The sequence below is a fragment of the Sylvia atricapilla genome, chromosome 12 (assembly GCF_009819655.1).
Source record: "Sylvia atricapilla isolate bSylAtr1 chromosome 12, bSylAtr1.pri, whole genome shotgun sequence".
NCBI classification, from domain to species: Eukaryota; Metazoa; Chordata; class Aves; order Passeriformes; family Sylviidae; genus Sylvia; species Sylvia atricapilla.
In genome coordinates, this window is record NC_089151.1 from 1,971,110 (window position 1) to 1,990,271 (window position 19,162).

The following is a 19,162-nucleotide window of genomic DNA, read 5'->3' on the forward strand; positions in this document are numbered from 1 at the left end:
GTGCGTTTCCTTCAGCTGCTGCAGAGCACACACTTGAACATTCACTGTCTGTGTACGCCTGAAGTGCCAAATGATCCATCATCAAGGAAAGATAAGGGCCTGTCGCGGAGCTGACGATGGATGAATCCCAATTTTTGGCACAAATAAGATGCCTGACCCCAGATTTTTCTGGCTCCAAAAGGCCCAGGCTGCAATGCCCTGCCCTCCCACTGCCAGGGACTGCAACAGATGGGATTCCTCAAGGAATGCAAGGAACACCAAACCTGGGGAGGCTCTGGGAGATTGTTGGGCTCATCCCAAACAAGTGCAGGCTCTGCCAGAGCTCCTCCTGTGCACGTGGAGCTCAGATTTTACACATCAAGAAAGGAATGGGGGGGTTGTTTCTGTTATTCTCTGGAGAATCAGGACTTAGGGCACTTCCTGTTCAAGGGGAAAAACCGACACGTTTTTTTATTTTTATTTCTATTTTTTATAAAAAGGCAACTTGCATCTCTTTTCTCTGCATTGAACATTTCAAACCCCAGCACACGCCTGATCAAACAGGGAGATGTGGCAGCTCCCAGGCCAGCAGCAACGTGGGTGTGCTCATTACATTCCCCAAATCACCCAGAGAGCTCCTCTGCAAGTTCTCCCATCCCAGTTTTAAATGCTCAAGGATTTTACACTTCCTTTCAGACGCTGTTCTTTATCACCATCTCCCCTGCAATCAACTTCTGAAGGCCTGTTGAAAATGTCACTTACCAAAGCTTCTTTTTAATGAAGACTCGGAATAATTAATTTCAACTGGAGAGATAAATGCAATAAAATTACATTTAGAAAGTCCTTAGCATTTTGCTCTTATTAAGTTTGCATTTGGGAAAAAAAAAAAAAAAGTCTTAGTGCTAAAAATTGGCATAAAATAAAGAATTGGGGGGGTTGCTTTGTTTTAGGAATGTTCATTTTTATGGATTTGTTGAAATTCTTCCTGATGTGCAATCTGAACCTCCCTTGGAGCAGTTTGAGGCTGTTCCCTCTCATCCTGTCCCTGTTCCCTGGGAGCAGAGCCCAATTCCCACCTGGCTGCACCCTCCTGGCAGGGATTGGTGGAGGGTGATAAAGAATTTGCTTCCCTATGAGATGTTCCAGTCTCTGTTTTCAGCTTTATTTAGAAATAAATCAAATTATTTCAGATTTGTTTAAAGATCTGCTGAACAGACACGAAATTCAAAATGGAATTCTACATAAAATCAAAATCTTGGGCCAAGCTGACAAAAAACCCATTAAAATTCATCACAGCCAAGTGCATCCTTGGATTATTCCAATTCCTTTCTTCAGTCTCTCCATCTCTTTCTGAAGGTGAAAACAGCTTTAACCACTCCTTCTGTACTAAAACACAGAAAACACAAAGGAGGAGGAGAGCTTTGGATATTCCCTCAGATCCCAAGGGAAGCAATTTTGAGTGCTGCCAGTACTCAGGGGGAAGATGGAAGGAAAATATTCAGGGGTCAGGGGGAGTTTCACCAACTCAAAGTGTCTGCACAGGCCCCAGAACTTTCCATTTGTGCTCACATATTCCTTTCCCCAGAAGCATTAGGACTTGGAGAGACTGGAGCAGCAATTTGCCTCTTCTTGGACACAACTCCCTAAAAAAAAAATTTAAATGCATGCAACCTGCAGATATTTGGGAATTTTTTAATGCAGTTTACTGAACAATCCATCAAATCACAGGTGAAAATAGCCCTAAAAAATAAACATACCAACTAATGATTGCATATTAAGACTCTGATTTTATTCCTTGTTTTCAATACAAAAGGCCAGTCTATATTTTGAGTAAGGAAATCGTTGCCAAAGGTCATTTTCAGTATGGAAAATGTGTGAGTCAGATCTGATCATTCATCCTAAAGGCTGGGGCTCCATTGCCAATAACCTGCCAATCACCCAGAGCACAGCCAGAGACAAAAAAGAACATTTGGCACTGCCAGGACCATCCTCTCCTCCTCTTCCCAGCTGAGCTTTGCATTTGCAGAGAGAGAGAAAAAAATATCAGGCAGAAGGAATGAAGTGACATTTCTCTCCTCCATGAGGATCAAAAGTGTTTCTCCAAAAAAAAAAACTGAGAATGACTCGGAGTGAGATTTTCAGCCAGGTTCTTCCCTTTGTCCTCACTCCCATGGATCAGCTCATGGAGAAGCATTAATGGGGAAGAGGAGCTGGAATTCCTGCTGGAAAACTCTCCAGCCTTAAGGAAAGCCAGGCTGGAAAAGAGCCCTTGAACTCTGCTATTTCCCAGTTTCAATTCAGATTTAAATGCACAATTCGTGTGTGGAGGAATACCACAATTATCCCTAGCAGGAAAAAAAAAAAATCTAAATATAACAAATATGGTTGTAGAATGTTTTCCTTGTTTTTTCTCTGCTTTATCTTTCACTAACACTCGTGTTCATCCCTACCAACAGCCCCTTCTTTGCATCTTTTCATCATTATTTAGGGAGATAATGTCAAAATGCTCCTTCCTCCTGATGGCCACCTGCTTCCTTCGCCTGCTGCCCACACAGTTAAGGATCCTCATCCAAAAAAAAAGGACTGAGAAAACCCACTCAGGATCTCCCACTGCAACAAACCCCCAAATTTGCAAAGAATCCACGAAATGACATTGGATTTATGCCCCAAAAAGGACAAACCTGTCCATGAGCAGCCTGTTCACCCCAGCAAGCACCTCAACAAGTCAGGTTTAAATTCCCAAATTCATGGTCCAGCCCCAGCCAAAAAAAATCCCCCAAAAAAAGCCAAAAAAGCAGCAGTTTCATCCATCATTTGCAGGATTCAAAATTCTTTTTGGATTCTGGACATGGGCCAGAGGAGACATCCCAGGGACAGCCCCAGGATGGAGAGGACAAGCCAAAGTACAGCAGGTACAGCTGGAAAAACCCCTGCAGCTGAGAGCTGGGAGGGCTGGCAGCAATTGGGAATAAAAGATAAAGCAAATGAGGCTTGAGCCAAACTATTTGAACACGGTCAACATCGAATTTTCAACGCAAGTAAGGACAAATCAATTACAAAACTTGTAATCTAAGTTACAAAATCCATCTTTACCTACAGACGAGCCTCTGGTTGGCTGGAGGCAGGAAAACATCAATTATCACCTTTGAATTTTTCTTTTTTTAAAAATTTAATTTTAATTTTAATCCAAGTTTCAAAGCTTTTTTTAAAATTAATTTTAATTTTAATCCGATTTTCAAAGCTGTTTTTTCCTTTTTTTAAATTTAATTTTAATTTTAATTCGATTTTCAAAGCTGTTTATTTTCCATTTTTTAAATTTTCCATTTTTTAAATTTAATTTTAATTCTATTTTCAAAGCTGTTAAGCTCTCCTGGGGATTATTGTGCTCTGAGAAAAGCTGAACCCAACTTGGAGAACCAAATTCCAAAATGACAACACCCATTTCCAAGGAGTTCATCAACTGCTCCCAGGTGACCCCAAATTCTCCTGACAAATTTTCCAAGCCAAGCTTGTTTCCACCACCTCGATGGGGACACAAATGATTTTAAAATTAAAAAAAACAACAACAAAAAAAAAAAAACCCACAAAAAAACCCCACACACACACACACACAAAAAAAAAAAAAAAAAAAAAAAAAAAAAAAAAAAAAAAAAAAAAAAACACCCAACACATCAAAATTTTAAAATCTCTCCTTTTGAACGCAAGCTGAAACTGTAAAAATTAAGTGTGATGACACAGAGTCCAAGGAACTTTTTCAAGAAATACACAAAACCAGGAATAGCAAGAAAAACAGGGAAAAAACCACCTCCAAAATTAGAAAAAAATAGCAAAAAAGCAGCAAAAAATAGCAAAAAATTAGGAAAAAATAGGGAAAAAGAGAAAAGATAGAAAAATATTTTTAAAATTGGAAGGAAAAAAATAGGGAAAAAACTTTAAAAAATGGAAAAACTTTTAAAAATGGAAATAATAGGGAAAAAAAAAGATCAAATATAAAAAAATAGGGGAGAAAATAGAAAAAAAAATGGGGGAAAATAGGGGGGAAACAGAGGAAAAACCCATCCAGGCCACGTGGGACATAACCAAGATGGAAAAATGCTAGAAATTACATTAATTATCAGCCTTTTACTATTAATTCTAACCAATAAAAGGCCCGGGTCACGGCGTAAGCACCAGGTCAATCCCACCCTTTTGGCAGATAAATGCACTCATAAAAAAAACCCCCAACAGCAGAGATATCTTGTTTTTCAGGCAGTCTGGGAAGAAAATTTACAGTTATTACCCTTCTTTGAGCCTTAACTTCCTGAGGCAGATAAGGAGCAGCAAAGTGGAGATTGTGCTCAGTGGGAAATGAGGGAGCTGCCCTGACCCTCAGCAGCTTTTCCAGGAGTGAAATTATCGATTCCAATCCAAATTCTGGATGTTTAGAAAACACAGGTTGAAGCAGGAGTAAAGACTTGGAATACTTCAGTATGAAATTAGTTACTTGGAGACGGTTTTCCTGACAAATTTTGTGATTTTCTGACAAATTCTGGTGTCAGCAGAAGTCTGATTTTGTTGGAATTCACATGGCTTAAGCAGTAAAATCTTGGGGGTGAAGGAGGCAGCATTAAAATAAAATAAATTCGATTTCAAGATGTTAATTAGAGGAAGTGAAGCCTCACTGATCACCAAGTAACAAATAAATACAATAAATAAATAAAATAAAAAAGAAATGAATGCAATATCAGGTTCCTGCAAACACCCCTGAGTTTTTTCTGAGGGGTTTGTAAATAAAATTCACAAATTCCCAAATTCCCAGCTCTGTGCCCTTGCCACAACACAAACATTTTCCAGCCATTCCAAGGATGCCTGGAATGAAATTAAGGATTAAATCTCCAATTTCCAGATGCCTTGAGGGCACCCTAAAGAAATCCTGCTCTTCCCTTGCTAGGAAAAACACAATTTCAGGAGTTATTGGGAGCAGATTTCCTGCTCATGGAACAAAGAGATGGAGCTGAAGATATGCAAAAATGTACAGTTCTTAAAGAAAAAAAAAATAATAATAAAGGGGGGAAATGCTGTTTGGAAAGACATTCCAAGGGTTTTCAGGGGTGGAAATGCAGCAGTGAAGTGGCAGAGCTGCTGCCAAGGAAAGCAGATGGACCAGGGGCTCCAAGCTCAGCCACAAAAGGTTGGAAAAGTCCCTCAGGATCAGCAATTCCTGGTTCATCCTTGGGAATCCCTCTGCTGCTCCTTTCCATCCTGCTTCGAGTAAAACTGGGGGTCTCCAGCCCCACTAAATTATTTTTTTTAAAAATATATTTATCCCAATAAATAAATTATTTCTTTCTCAAATTCGTGTCTTTTAAATGACTCTATGTTTCAATTATTATATATATATATGTATCTAATTTTTTTAATATTTCTGGAAGTAAGACTGGATGGTTTTGCAGTTTTTAAAAACAGACTTACTGGTATTTTAAACTGCTCTAAACTGGTACAAAAATTTATCCTGGGACACCACCTAAACCCCTGTCATTTCCAAATCCTTTAATCACTAATTGATAACCTGCTCCCCATTCATTTTCTTGCACTGGCAGAATTAACTCCACAACCTACAGGAAAAGTTTCCAAGGACTGTTTTACTGCTGGATTTTCAAATTCCCAGCAACTGCACCATTGAAAATATTTAAATTCTGTCAGGCTGGAACCTAAAAGAATAAATAAAGCTTTTCTGCCCCCTTCTGTTTATTGGCTGCTCAATAAATTAAATATATTGTGTGTAACACAGCCTTCCACAGCCCAGAGCTCTGCTTCACACACATCAAGATTTTTAGAGTTTCACAAAACATTATCCTGTTTTTCAGCATCCATGAGGTAAAAACTTGCCTCCTTTTATTAAAGACAACCATTTTTTTTAATTGTTTCTTTAGGCAAAAAGCAAAGCTTGAGCCCAAATGGAACCAAATCCCACATCCTTCACCTTTCCATTCCTCCCTGGAAGAGCTGGCTGTGCTCATGGAGCCAGGGAATTAAATGTTCTGCTTTCCCTGGAATTCACCTCATCCATGGGATTTGGCAAAGGAGGAGCTTCACCCACATTTTAATATGTTACAATTAATTTTAAATGTTCTTAGGCAGTAATTAGAGCAGTAAATGTCCCCCCTGATCTGTGTCTGAACCCAAATCCTGTTTGATTCTCATGGATTCCTCTTCTTTTTTCCCCTTCCCAGAAACCCTCACAATTAAAGGATGTTGATTGTCAATGGAACTAGAAGGATTCCCTGAGGTCTCTGACCCAAAGCAAGTGTTTCAGCTGAGTGGGAATAAACTAACTGTTTATCCACACGTGGCTGAGAGTGAACAGGAATCCTGCAAACTTCCCAAATTAAAGCATTTCACATTTATCCTGAGCTCAGTTAACAGGGAAAAATGCACCATTTCCTAGCAAAAAAAACCCTGAAATATCACACCTGAAACCTTTGTCTAAAACTTGAAGGAGCTTTTTTTCACCTAAAATCTGATTTTCAGTGTAAATTCTCTTTAAGAATTCAAAACCACCCCTTTGTAAAAGTTCCTTTTGGTGTTTGAAGCCTGACAGGCACATTTGAAACAGCACCACCGCAATTAAAAAGATCCAAACCACACTTTTTCCATCCTTCTCTCAGCCCTAAATCATCAGCTGCTACTTGCTCAGCTCTCCCTTGAATTATTGGACTCTCAGAAATGATATTTCATCAGAAACCATTAACTTTAGAAAAAAATTGCAGCAGGGGGAGAAGGAATCCACAGTTCAAACCTTGGTCAGTCTGAAAAGTTTTCTAAATTAATTCCATGCAGGAATTACTGAACTGTCCAAAACAAAGGATGATGTTAAATTGTTGCTTGAATTCCATAACTGACCTTTCCCTTTTCCCTCTCCCTTCAAATGCTGCAAAAGTCAGATGTTGCTTCCCAATTTAGGAACGAATTCCTGGGCACTTGGCTCCCCAATATCCCAGTGCAACGCTCCTGGAATGTGAAATTCCACAAGAATTCTGCTGTAGGAGCTGTTTCATGCAAGGTGCCACTTCCTCCTAATCCTGGGGCAATTTGGAATTAATTAAATCCCAGCTCTTATTTTTGAGGTCGATTTGTGTTGCTGATAAATAGAAGAGATCACAGAAATTTTCCCCGTGACATCCACGTGGCCAGGAAGGTAAAATAAAATTAAAACCTGACAAGTTTTGTGACAAATTAGGAGATTTTGGAAAGCACTGTCATGTTTTCCAAGGAATTAAAGATGTCAAGTTTTGGGAGGTTTTTTTGGTTTTTTTTTTTTTTTCCCCACAGCCAAAGGAACAACAGAACTCTGGATAATGAAAGAGGAGTTGACAGATAATCTAATAATGCTTTTATTTCATTTGTTCTGTTTATAAACTCCATTTTTGAATGCAGGACAGGACTGTCATTTTCAGAGAAACTTCTCCACTACACCTCAAGAAGGAATTTGAGTTTTTCATCACTTATTCCAAAGCATGAATAGTCTCAGATTCTCACCCCCTTAACTGAAATTTCACTTTACCAAATTATTGTGCTCAAAAACCATCCAAATTTTGCTTGCACTTCCTCAGTGCTCTTTAAAAAAATCTTGTGATTCTAAACAGGATTTTTTCATTCATGAAGTGGTAATGATGGGGTTTTTTTCATTGTCAACATTGACTCTGTCCCTCAGCTGAGAGTGTCACCAAAATGAAGGTGGTGAGAACAGATCCCAAATAATTTGTGCCATTTTTCCTGCAGCCCCTTTCTCCCCAGTCCTTCAGGAAAACAGCCCCAGAATCCCCAGCCATGACCTTAAAACTGGGAAATTCAAATCAATGTTTGCTCTCGTGCCAGAGGCTGCTGACAGAAAGGGAAAAGTTGGGAATTCATCGATCCCAGAGGGACAAAAGTCCCGTTGTGGTGGTGGCCAGGCCTCCCAGAATTCACTTTTGCACATTTGCTGCTGCCTGAGGCCTCAGGAAAGGATAAATAAAGGATAAATAAACCTGGATTGATGCAGAATGACAGAATTCCTGGAAACCTGGGGAACTCACCTCGAATTTCTGACTCTGTATCTGACTCCCTCTCACCCCCAGCCACTACTGAGTTGCTTTTCTTCCCTGCTTCCAGGGAAATGTTTTTCCATGGAAAATAGAACTTTTCCACTGGAATTCAGTGTATGAGCTCAGGCTGATTCACAGACCTGCACCTTGAAAAGAAACCCTTCACCCTTGTGTGATCCTCTGCTCCTCAAGCCATGCTTTGTTTCCAAATTAAAATCTTCCTGCAACTTCAGGGTTTTCAGAAGCAATTCCAAGAAGGAACAATTAGCTCTTCAATTGAGTTAAAACCAGCAAAAATCCTGCAGGTTCACAATGTTAATTTATTTATCACCGAGTGAAATAAAAGGATATAAAGTGGTTTACATCCCCTAATGAGTTATAATATCAAGTGCAGTGAGCACAGGGAAGAGGCTCAGCAGCCACTGCTCACTGATAAGGGCTGAGGAATTATTATTCCTTCTAAAAGTCTGGATTAGCATAGTGGGATAGTTTATTATAATCTGTAAAAAAATCCTCCTGATAAAAATGCAATTAAGTTGGCCAAGCAGTTTGTAACTCACAGAAGAAATAAATATATGGATATATATAAATTTAAACAATAGAATTCTGGTTGTTTTAGGGTTTATGCAGCGATACCCTGCTTATATTTCTTCAGGTTTGTTTGTTTTCCTAAAGGTTTTATGCAGGAGCAGCAACATTTTTGCTAAATCTATAACAGTCCCCCCCCAGAATTCATTCCACACCACATTCTCTGCTTTACAACCTCATTTTAAATCATCTCAAGTCTCAGTTTTGCATTATTTGACCCCAAAGCCAGTTGTAAACAAGGAAACAATCAGCAGAAACACAGAATTTGGGGGATGTGGAGCCAGGAGGTTTTGCCAAATGGCAGATTGCAGAGTGGGTGGACAAGTCTCATTCTCCAAACTCAATTAAATTGTTTTGCTGATTAAATGTAATGGCAAACCAAACATTTTAATGAGCCACACCTACGAAAATACAGCAAATTCAAACATCCCATCTGCTACAAACCTGCAGCTGAGGAACTTCTGAATTAACACAAATGTTCAACCCCCAACGAGTTTTGGTCAAGGACACCAGGATGGATTTGGGCTCATTAACTGAGTGCAATTAATCTACAGTTCCATTTTACTGTCCCACCCTCATTAAAGACAAAAATATAAACGTTTTTATCTCTGTACTTGTTATCAATTAGCCACCAATGCATATGGAACACAACAAGGTGTTTGTGGTCTGTATTTCACCTGCAGCAAAAAAAAAAAAAATGTGTCCAGGAAAATCCCTGAGCTCCATTTACCACTGGATTTTCTCCATTTACATCTGAACACCTCCAGCCTGGCCTTGGACAACTCCAGGGAATCCAGGGGCAGCCACAGCTTCTCTGGGAATCTGTGTCAGGGAGGAATTCCTTCCCAATATCCATCTAAATCCACTCTCTGGCAGTGGCAGCCATTCCCTGTGTCCTGTCCCTCCATCCCTTGTCTAAAATCCCTCTCATTGGCTCTTTCAGGTCCTGGAAAGCTGCAATAAAACCACCCTGAAGCTTCTCCAGGTGACTAATCCCAGCTCTCTCCCTGGTTTTCCTCCCAGCAGAGCTGCTCCATCCCTGGGACCATCCTCCTCTGGACTCTCCCCTGCAGCTCCAGCTCCTCCCTGTGCTGGGGTCTCACCTCAGGGGCAGAATCATGGCCAGCCCCTCATCCTCAGGGATTCCCACAGGCCCAATTCTCAGCCAGGATCCCCAAGGATTTACTGGATTTATTCCCATTCTTTTCCAAGAGCTGCTCTCCTGGAAAGCAGCACCCACAGCTTTGGCTTAGAGCAGCCAAAGCCAGCCTGAGTTTGGTGGCAGGAGGAGGAGAAGGAGGCTGGAGAATCCCATCTGAGAATCCCTATCCCAACCTTTTGGGAAGCTCTGCCTTCTGTGATGGATGGGGGAAAGGGAAGGACACAGAGCTGGTACAATGGAACAGCTTTAATTGGAAACAATCGACAAGAGATAAAGGGCTTTATGGATGAAAGACAGGGAATTCAGGGAAACATTCTGGCCCTGTGCAACTGGAAGGTCCCCAGTGCCAAATTAAACACATCCAGCCCTATTTTCTCTCGAGTCCCACAGGCCACAGTCTGCTCCAGAACAAAAAGCCCTCAGTGCTCTCCTGGCATCACACCTTTGATAATGTGCAACTTCAGACCAACAGCAACAAATATTAGGGGCAGAGATTCCTGCTGTCTTCAAGACTTCTGTCTGAATGATGGTCAGGCTGGCTGAGGAGCTGTCAGCAAAAAATTGTAACCCAAACCAAAAGATGAAGCACCATCAACAGCCAGGACAGATTTCTGATGGGTGCAGAGATTTAAAAACAAACCAAACCAAACCAAGCAGCTCAGGTCTGACAAATCCCTTCAGAAACTCAAAATGGTACAATTTACAGAGGAAGGCATTCACTGAGCACGAGTTAATAGGGTCCCAAAGGGGCCATGGGTTCCTGAAAAGGTTTCTGAAGCCTTTTGTGCACAAAGCACAGTAAAAAGTTCAGCTCGTGCACAAGAACTTAAAGATCTCTAAATTAATGACAAGAAAAAAAAATCAGCCCAGATTTCAAGAAGATTCTTGAAGAAACAATTATTGAGAGAAGAGTATTTAGCAAAAACCCTGGTGTAAAACTCTGGTTACTTCCCCTATGATCCAGGTCCTTATTCCATGTACTTTGTTTCTGTTGTTACACAACTCAGCCATAATTCATCTTTTCAGTGTATGAAGCCCTCAAAAGCAGAGGTTAAAGCAGACACAGCACCTGCTTGAAAGAAAAATTAAATGTCTGCACACCTTTGTAATGGAGAATCAAAAGCAGATACTTAAGAGAAGTATGAAGTGTTCTCCAGCTATAAAAAATATGAAAAAAGAGGAAGAAGTGTTGAAGAAAAGAGTCTTTTGTTAAGCAGATTTCTCTGGCTGGGATCACCCCGATGATAAGATGACAGAACACATCAAGATTTAGGTATTTAAAACCACATTAGGAGAGTGAGACACAAAGGGACTGCAGGACAAGCCTGCTCTTTCAGCAAAGTGCATTAGATTATTCAACAGATTTTCCATCTCCAGCTTCTAACTCCAAAATAAGCAGAGAGATTTTTTTTCTAGGACTCTTTAGCAAACAAGCTCATAAAACACAGCCCATTGTGTTTCTGGTGAAGAGAAGTAAAATGAGAAGCAATTAGAATGATGATGAACTCATTAAGTCAAAACAGCTATAAATAAAAGCAAAGCAAGTCTCAAAAACCTGTCTGGAAGAGCTGCTGAGGCTTTTCCAGGGGATAGATGAAGAGTCTGGTTTAAGTCAGGATGAAATGTGGGCAGAGCTGCAAACTGCCCCTGGACCAGCATCCGCTTCTGAGTAACACCACAAACCTGCTACAAAAAATGACCTTCGAGGAGAGAAATGAATTCTACCTCCACCAGCAGCCTCCTGCCAGCTGTGCAGAGAGAAGGAGATGCCCAGACCCTGGATTTGGGGAGGTTTTTAGGGCAGGGCTGTGTCCTTACCAGCGGACTTTATTGCAGGTCTGGGTGGCGCCCAGCGGGGACCCGGCCACCATGGGCACCTGGATGGGGCTGTGCTGCTTGTTCATCACCAGGTCCAGCTTCTCCTCCAGGGATTTGCAGGTGGCTTCCAGTGCCAGCAGCTTGGCCTCGATGCTGTCCAGCCTCAGGCATATGGTCTGGTTGATGGAATACAGGAAAGACTGGGGAAGGAGAAAAAAAACCCACATGAAACGTTTGGAGTTTATCCCGCTCCGAAGGAAGCTCCGGAGAAACGTGACTGGGAACCAGCCCTAAAGGAACTCACAGCCTGTCTAGTGACAAAATCCACCCCTGATGACATCCAGGAGCGTTTCAGCAGGCTCAGATCCTTCCAGAGCTTTATTTGGGAGCCAAAAGCAGCCCGGCCAAAGCCATTTTCACCTAAGCACTTTGTCAGGATGATTTCATCCGCTGCAAAATCATTTCTAATGACTTGCCAAAGCCTTCCAGTCCACATGTGAAAACAAAAGGATTATAAATCTCTGGATGCATCCTCCTGGATAAAGTCAGCAAGGCTTTTTTTTTTTTTTTTTTCCTGCCCAAATGGATAAATTGCAGTGGAAATTGTATCAACAGAAAAAATCTCAGAGACAATTAATGCCACTCACTTCAGCTTCCTGCTGAACTGCAAATCAAGAAAAGCAAATAAATAAAATCTGTTTTGCTAAGCAATCTTTCTGAAAAGAAAGCATATTCCACTGGGGTTCTCCTGGGAAAACAGGCCATTAGAGAGGGAAGAGCTGCACTCTCAGTGCTTTGCAAACAGCAGCTGTGCCATCTTGTGGCCCTGCAGCCACTGAGCACCCCAAACTCCTCCTTCACAGAGCTCCAAAAACACAGAATTACACAGGACAGTGGCTGTGGCACTAAAATACTCATCAGGTTCTCACACTCCAGGGCAAAATCCAACCCTAAATCACAGCAGTGAGAACAGCAGGGTGACTTCTGAGCTCCTGAGCCAGAATTAAACATGAATTAACTATCAGGAAAATGCTGCTAGCTTCAAATAATAACTTCAAACATGCTAAAAATTGTAACACAAATACATCCTCAAGTTCATTTGTGTGGTCAAATTCATTTTCTTCATCAAAAAATGTTCCAATATTCGTGTTTTGGGTCAGTGGAATTAATTCTGCTGATATTTTATATTGCATCTGAAATTTTTGCTACTAATTCTACGCTGGTAAATTAGGCAATTATCCAGATTTTTAAAATTATGCCTAAAAATCCACAAGTACCCACAAGAATAATTCCAGTATTAGGTATGAACAGTTTATTTAACATTCTTGTAATAACTTAAATGCCCTAAACTTAATTGGCATCAGAAATAAAACCATTAAATAACCTTAATAGAGGGATCCTGGCAGTTGATTTCTATCCTCTGACGTTTCAGGGCAGGTTCCACATCATCATCTGCCACCTCATGGTTCTCCAACACAACTGCAAAGGGGAAAAAAAAAAAAAAAAAGCATTGCCAGAGTTTAGAACCCCAGAGGACAAAGTTCAAATCAAAAACACACTCAGTGGAGAAAACAAAAGCACGTAAATTTAATTAAGATATTTAATGTGTTCTTTATGTGACATTTGGTTTCTCTCAAGTATCTGACAGTGGTGATGGGACCAGGTTTGAGTTCCTCTGCCAAGCTGAGCAAAGACTTTTCAGGGACTGGCAGGTCCCAGCTTCTCCTCCAGCTCTTTGGGACCATTCCTGAGGTAACTTTTCCATTTTGTACCAGAAAAGCAGATTTTTGGCCTGTGTCTCCCATTTCCATTACTGTTCTTTCAGTCATTAACCTGCAATGGCCACAGAGGACCAACATCTCAATATATTTTCACTTAGGAAGTCAATTTCTGAGCAAGTGATAGCCAAATAGCTGCTTTCATAAGTGGTTTTCAATTGTACTGTCCAAAGAATTTTAATAATGGATGGGATAAACTATCTTACACATAAAACAATTCCTAATGGATGGGGGACAGTTCCCATTGGAGGAAAAGCCTAAATCATGGAGAAAAACAAGGCTGCAGGAGTATCTCGTTGTTTTGGGGGTTAGTCTACCCCTGCACAAAAAACAAACAGGTGATAAAGCCTTGAAGAGAAAAAGTGAAATAAATAAAATAATCTGATCTAAAGGGTTTGGAGAGGCACAAGCGAAGCGACAGAAAACATGAGAAATGGGCTTCAAAAGCACCTTTTGGAATAAAACCCTGGTTTGTAGTTCAAAGAAAAGCCCAGCAGTGATTTCCAGTCCATGGGCACTGCTGGAAATCTCTCCCTACCTGGATTATCCGGGGTCAGGTCCTCGACAGCGATCTGAACCACGTCGGCCAAATCCTGCTCTGACATCATTCAGAACCTGCAGCCAAACCCCTCAGGCACCACTGCAGCTCCCAGGGCAGGAGCTGGCCCAGGCATGCACCCCTGCAACACAGCAGCAAGGACAGGGTTAACATTGGTGACACATTGCACACAGCATCAGCACCACCTGCATTTTTCAGTCTCCTCCCAGAAAAAGATTCAGTTCTCAGAGAAATGACCAAGCTACAAAGGGATAATCCACGTTTTCCAGGAGGAAATCTTCCTGCCCCAGGGCTGAGACAGGAACTCAGGGTTTCCATTTTTTCCCTTGCACATTCCCAAGGGATAAGGAGAACTTTCAGGCTCATGAAGCTCCAAGCCACACCAGATGTGCAAGAGCTACAAATTCTGAATTAACAGGCTTCTAAAAATCTTCCTAAACTCAGTGAGAACAAGGAGTTTCCTCACATCTTCTCAGAACCAAAGCAAAACTTGACTTTCTTCTTCAGGATGAATTTCTCTGGGTTTTCTACAGCTCAGCTCCGATGAAAACATTTTCAGGATGCAGTCCTGATCTTAAAGTCAAAATATTTCTCAGCCTTGTTCCCCTGGAATTCTCTAAATTCATTAACTAAATTCATTAGAGGGGAATTCTATCCAGGAATTCTCTATCCAGGTTATTTATTTGTGTTTTAAGAGAAACCTTCAACCTGTACAACTGAAATAAAATCACTGCAATCTCTCCTAGCTGTGCTTTCTCCCAGAAGTTTACAAAAGGCTGGACAAAGAATACCAAGAGATCAGTGGGGTTTTATTTTTTTTTCTTCCTTTTTTTAACCTGGATTTCAAAACTCTGGCGAGATAAATGAAGATTTACTGATGGAAATGATAATTCACCCATTAACACTGACATGGAAACAAATCCAACTCAACACTGACACGGGATCAAATCCAACCACGCACAATGATTTTTTTTTTCCCCTCTTCTATTTGAACCCAAGAAATCCATTAAGCCAGACACAAGAGTTTTAATGTTTAATAAATGTTTTAGGAGAGCAACACAACCTAGAGAAGGATTCTGAGGAGAATCTCCAAACTGTTTACTCAAAATACCAGCACTGCCAGCACTGAGTCACTCGAAATTCTGCTCCTGGTGAAAGAACTTTTTGGGCCAGCACAGAGGGTGGCAGCAAGCCCAAAAAAAAAATAAAAAATAAAAACCCTGGCAGTCCTTTCCGTGGTTGTGGATGCCATTTTGGCAAGGGAAATTTGCCATTTCTGAGAAGTCCTGAAGGCTGAGCAGAAGGAAGGGGCTGTGCTTGGCTGTTCCATCGTGTCACACACGGTCTGGAGCAGGGACAGCCCTGTCCTTGCCTTTAGGGGACACGTCCATCACCCCAAGCACCAAAAAAAGGCCAAATTAGAACAAACCCCAACTGTTAAAAAGCTTGTTATTTACACTGAAATTCGTTTGGTTGTTTACAGGGCTCACTGATGCTGCATGTGTTGCACTGGAACCACTCAGAGCTGCAAATTTCTCCTCTGAAGGAATTGCAGTAATTTTGTATTAATTCACTTTAATACTTTGCATATTTAGCAGAAAACCTCATGAATTTGAAGGGATCCATGTGGATCACTCCTGGCCCTGCACAGACAACCCAAAGATGCCACTGTGTGCCTTCAAAATTAAATTTAAAAAAACCCACTAAATTCAACCTTTCTGCAAATCATTTCCCATTTCCAACACTCACTGTCCAACTCTCAGGGGCCACAGGCTGAAAGTGTTCAACTTCACCTCAGGAATCCCCAAATATTCTGTCCCAGAGCCTTGAAACAAGGGCACAACCTTCACCTGGCAGAGCAGCTACAACACCCACAGAGAAATGTGTGCTCATAACGTCAGTATTTATTGCCATTTAAACTCATTTTATTCCCATTTCACTAAGGCAGACACAACTGGGAAGGAATCAGCCACAATTCTGCCTTTTCAAAGCCAGGACAGAACTCCCTCCTGCTGCCATCCTGTATTAAAGGGGAGAACAAATAAATTTGTTATCAGCCCTGGGGATTTGGAAAGCTGCAGCCACTGCAGTTATCACACCTGGAATGAAGTGTCCCTCTTCCAAATTCACCATTTCCATTTGGAACAGTACATTTTACCAGTGGGCTGACCTTGCTTCCAGAACCAAGGGGAAAAGCCTGATAAAACTGAACAGGATGAGAGAGTTTTAGAGGAGTTTATCAGCTTCAACAAGCTTCAGTCAACAAATTCAGAATAACTTTGCCATTACAGTTTCCATGTACTTTACTTGGCGAAGGATTTACCAGCATTTCCTCACGTAAAACACTCTTTTTCTTGAAATTTGCTTTATATTCCCCCTTTTTTTTTTTTTTCCCCTAATTTCCACCTCCTGTCTGAAACTCTAGTCCCCATTAAATCTAAATTAAGGCTATGTACATTGGCATCGAGCCACCAGTGCTGAACTATTCCCAGGAACAAAATTTAAGTTAGAAAAAAAAAAAGAAATATTAACAGAAAGCCAGGAGGTTGGGGATAAACCACAGCAGGGCCAAGGAACGTGCCCATTTCTCCTCCCCCAAGCAGCAAGTGGAAGTTGGATCATATTTTCTGCTCAATTTGGAATATTTTACGGTCACTTTGCCCCTTTCTGGAGAAGGGGATGGGGATGAAGGTCCTACCAAGCAGTGGCAAATATTCCATTAAAGGAGCTCCTGGCCAGCCAGGCTCACACCAGCTCCAGCCCAGGGCTTTGGGGGATCTATGCTGGATTTATGGATTCTCCCAGAGAATTCCAGGGGCTGCTCCAACTCCTGAAGAGAGGAACAGGTTCTGGTGTGTCCTGGAGGGATTTGCTCCCCCTCCAATCCCCAGATACCTCCAAAGGGACAGGCTGGATCCAGGAGGTTCCACAGGGACACAACAAGCCCTGGAGCTCCAGGGGATGGGGACGTTGGGGACAGTGGCTGAACAGGAGCCCAGGTGTGCCCAGGTGTGCCCAGGTGGGCAAGAGGCTGCTGGCACCTGGCTGGCACCAGGCCTGGCATGGCCACAGCCCCAGGGCAGGGATTGTCACCTGAGGTCACACCTGGAGCTCTCCAAGACACACATGGAGGGGCTGGAGCGTGTCCAGGGCAGGGAATGGAGCTGGGAAGGGGCTGGAGAATCCTGAGGGAGCTGGAAAGGGGCTGAGCCTGGAGAAAAGGAGCTCAGGGGGGACCTTGTGGCTCTGCACAATCCCTGACAGGAGGGGACAGCCTTTGGGCTCTGCTCCCAGGGCACAGGGACAGGAGCAGAGGGAACGGCCTCAGGCTGGGCCAGGGGAGGCTCAGGGCGGACAGCAGCAGGAATTTCCCCATGGAAATGGTGCTCAGGGACTGGAACTGCCCAGGGAGGGTTGGATCTCCATCCCTGGGGGTGTCCCAGGAGCTCCAGGTGGGGACAGGGTGGGCATGGGGCACACGTGGGTGATCCCAGAGCTCTAATCCTGTGAAATCCCAGTTTCCCCAAACATTCCTAACCCCTCAGAGCTCTTGCAGCCCATGACCAGAGCAGCTCTGTCACTGTCCCCCCTTCCCCAGCCCAGGGCAGACCCCACTTTGTTCCTCTGATCCAATAATCCCACCAGACACCTGCTCCTGCTGGATAAATGAAACTACAACTAAAAATCACCTCATTTTCCCTCAAAACCAGGAGGAAAAATCCTTGAGCATCCCTATAAGCACTTGCCTGGAAGTGGCTCCAGTATTGGAATACTCAAAAAAAATCTCATCACAGACAACTAAAGATAATACATTTAAAGCTGATTAGATAAATTACATCAAATATCTCTGCCAATACTCTTACTGAGAATTGATACACTTAACGCGGAATTCAATCAGCCTTTGTTTAATTAAGTAAATTAATATTTGTAAGCAACTAAATTAAATTCACCTGAATTCCAGATTAGCTTTTCCACACACAAGTTTAATGTAATTTAATTAATCTATTTTAAAACATTAATTCCAAATAATTCTTCTGAGCAGTCCCTTGTAAACAAAGCTATTTACTGCAATATCTGATGGCATCCCCAAGTCATGGGGCAGCATTCCAAAGTGGATCACCAAACCCACCCAATGCCACACACAAACCAGAAATCTCCTCTCTCATTTTAATTAGCCAGGATAAACATTATCTTTTAAAAAAATCAAAGCATATTCCAAAGCTCTGCCTGGAGTGTGGAATTGCACTGCTCTGGCTGGAGCAGCTGAGCTCTCTTGGACATTTCCCACTGCTATTGATAAATGAAAAAAAACTTCCCCTCAAACTCCAACTGTGGCAAATTTTCCCCGCTGCTTGTGTGGGAAAAGCTGGAAAATGCCATTTCCCTCTGCCCAGGCCAAGAGCCTCAAATGGTCTTCCTCTTCTTCGTTCCACTTTTCCTTTAAATCCATTAAAGGCAATTCTCAAATAGGGAATTTCCCTTCCAAAAAAAAATCTTTATGCAGCCACATTAGGAATCATGGAATTGTTTGGGTGGGAAGGGACCTTGAGGATTGTCCCATTCCACCCCAGGGACACCTCCAACCATCCCAGGTTCTCCAAGCCCTGTCCAGCCTGGCCTTGGACCCTTCCAGGGATCCAGGGGCAGCCACAGCTTCTCTGGGAATTCCATCCCAGGGCCTCCTCACCCTCTTTCCTTCCCAATATCCCATCTCTTCCTGCCCCATCCACGTAAAACCATTCCCCTCTAATGAATTCAGTTAATTAATTCAGCCCAGCAGCCCATTTTTTGGAGCTAAAAGTCCTTATCCTACAAAAACTCTGATTTAGTGACACTTCTGAAGGTTTTCCAAAGCAGGTGGACACAAAGCCCAGCCCAGTGACAGGAATAAATCCAGCCCTATGATTGTCCCTATGGAAGGATTTCAGGGAGAAGAATCCCCCTCTGGAAGCTCCAAACCCCTCTGGAGCACAGCTCCAGACCTCTGGAGTGTCCTGAGGGACAACCTCTGGAGCACACAACTGGAATGTTGGGATAATTCCATATATGAAGTTATTCCCAGCAGTTACAAAGCTCAGGACACAACAATTCCCTTTTCAGTCTCTTTTTTGTGACTCGCAGCAATTTTCTAACCCAAAGCCTGGTTTTTTCCTCCGTGATAAAATCCCTCTGGTTGGCAGCTGGGATGGAGCCTTCCTGCACTAATTCTCAA

At 42.2% G+C, this 19,162-nt stretch overlaps 1 protein-coding gene across 2 annotated transcripts in view; it reads right to left on the reverse strand.

Annotated features, from left to right (window-relative positions):
- BANP (BTG3 associated nuclear protein) overlaps positions 1–19,162 on the reverse strand; it is a 114,489-nt gene that overhangs the window by 89,900 nt on the left and 5,427 nt on the right. For both annotated transcript variants that reach the window (XM_066327464.1, XM_066327463.1), the window contains exons 2-4: positions 13,930–14,071; positions 12,998–13,092; positions 11,614–11,813 (exon numbers count right to left, since the gene is read on the reverse strand). In XM_066327464.1, the coding sequence (XP_066183561.1) occupies positions 11,614–11,813; positions 12,998–13,092; positions 13,930–13,999 (365 nt within the window). In that variant the 5' untranslated portion in view covers positions 14,000–14,071. The remainder of the gene's footprint in view (positions 1–11,613; positions 11,814–12,997; positions 13,093–13,929; positions 14,072–19,162) is intronic.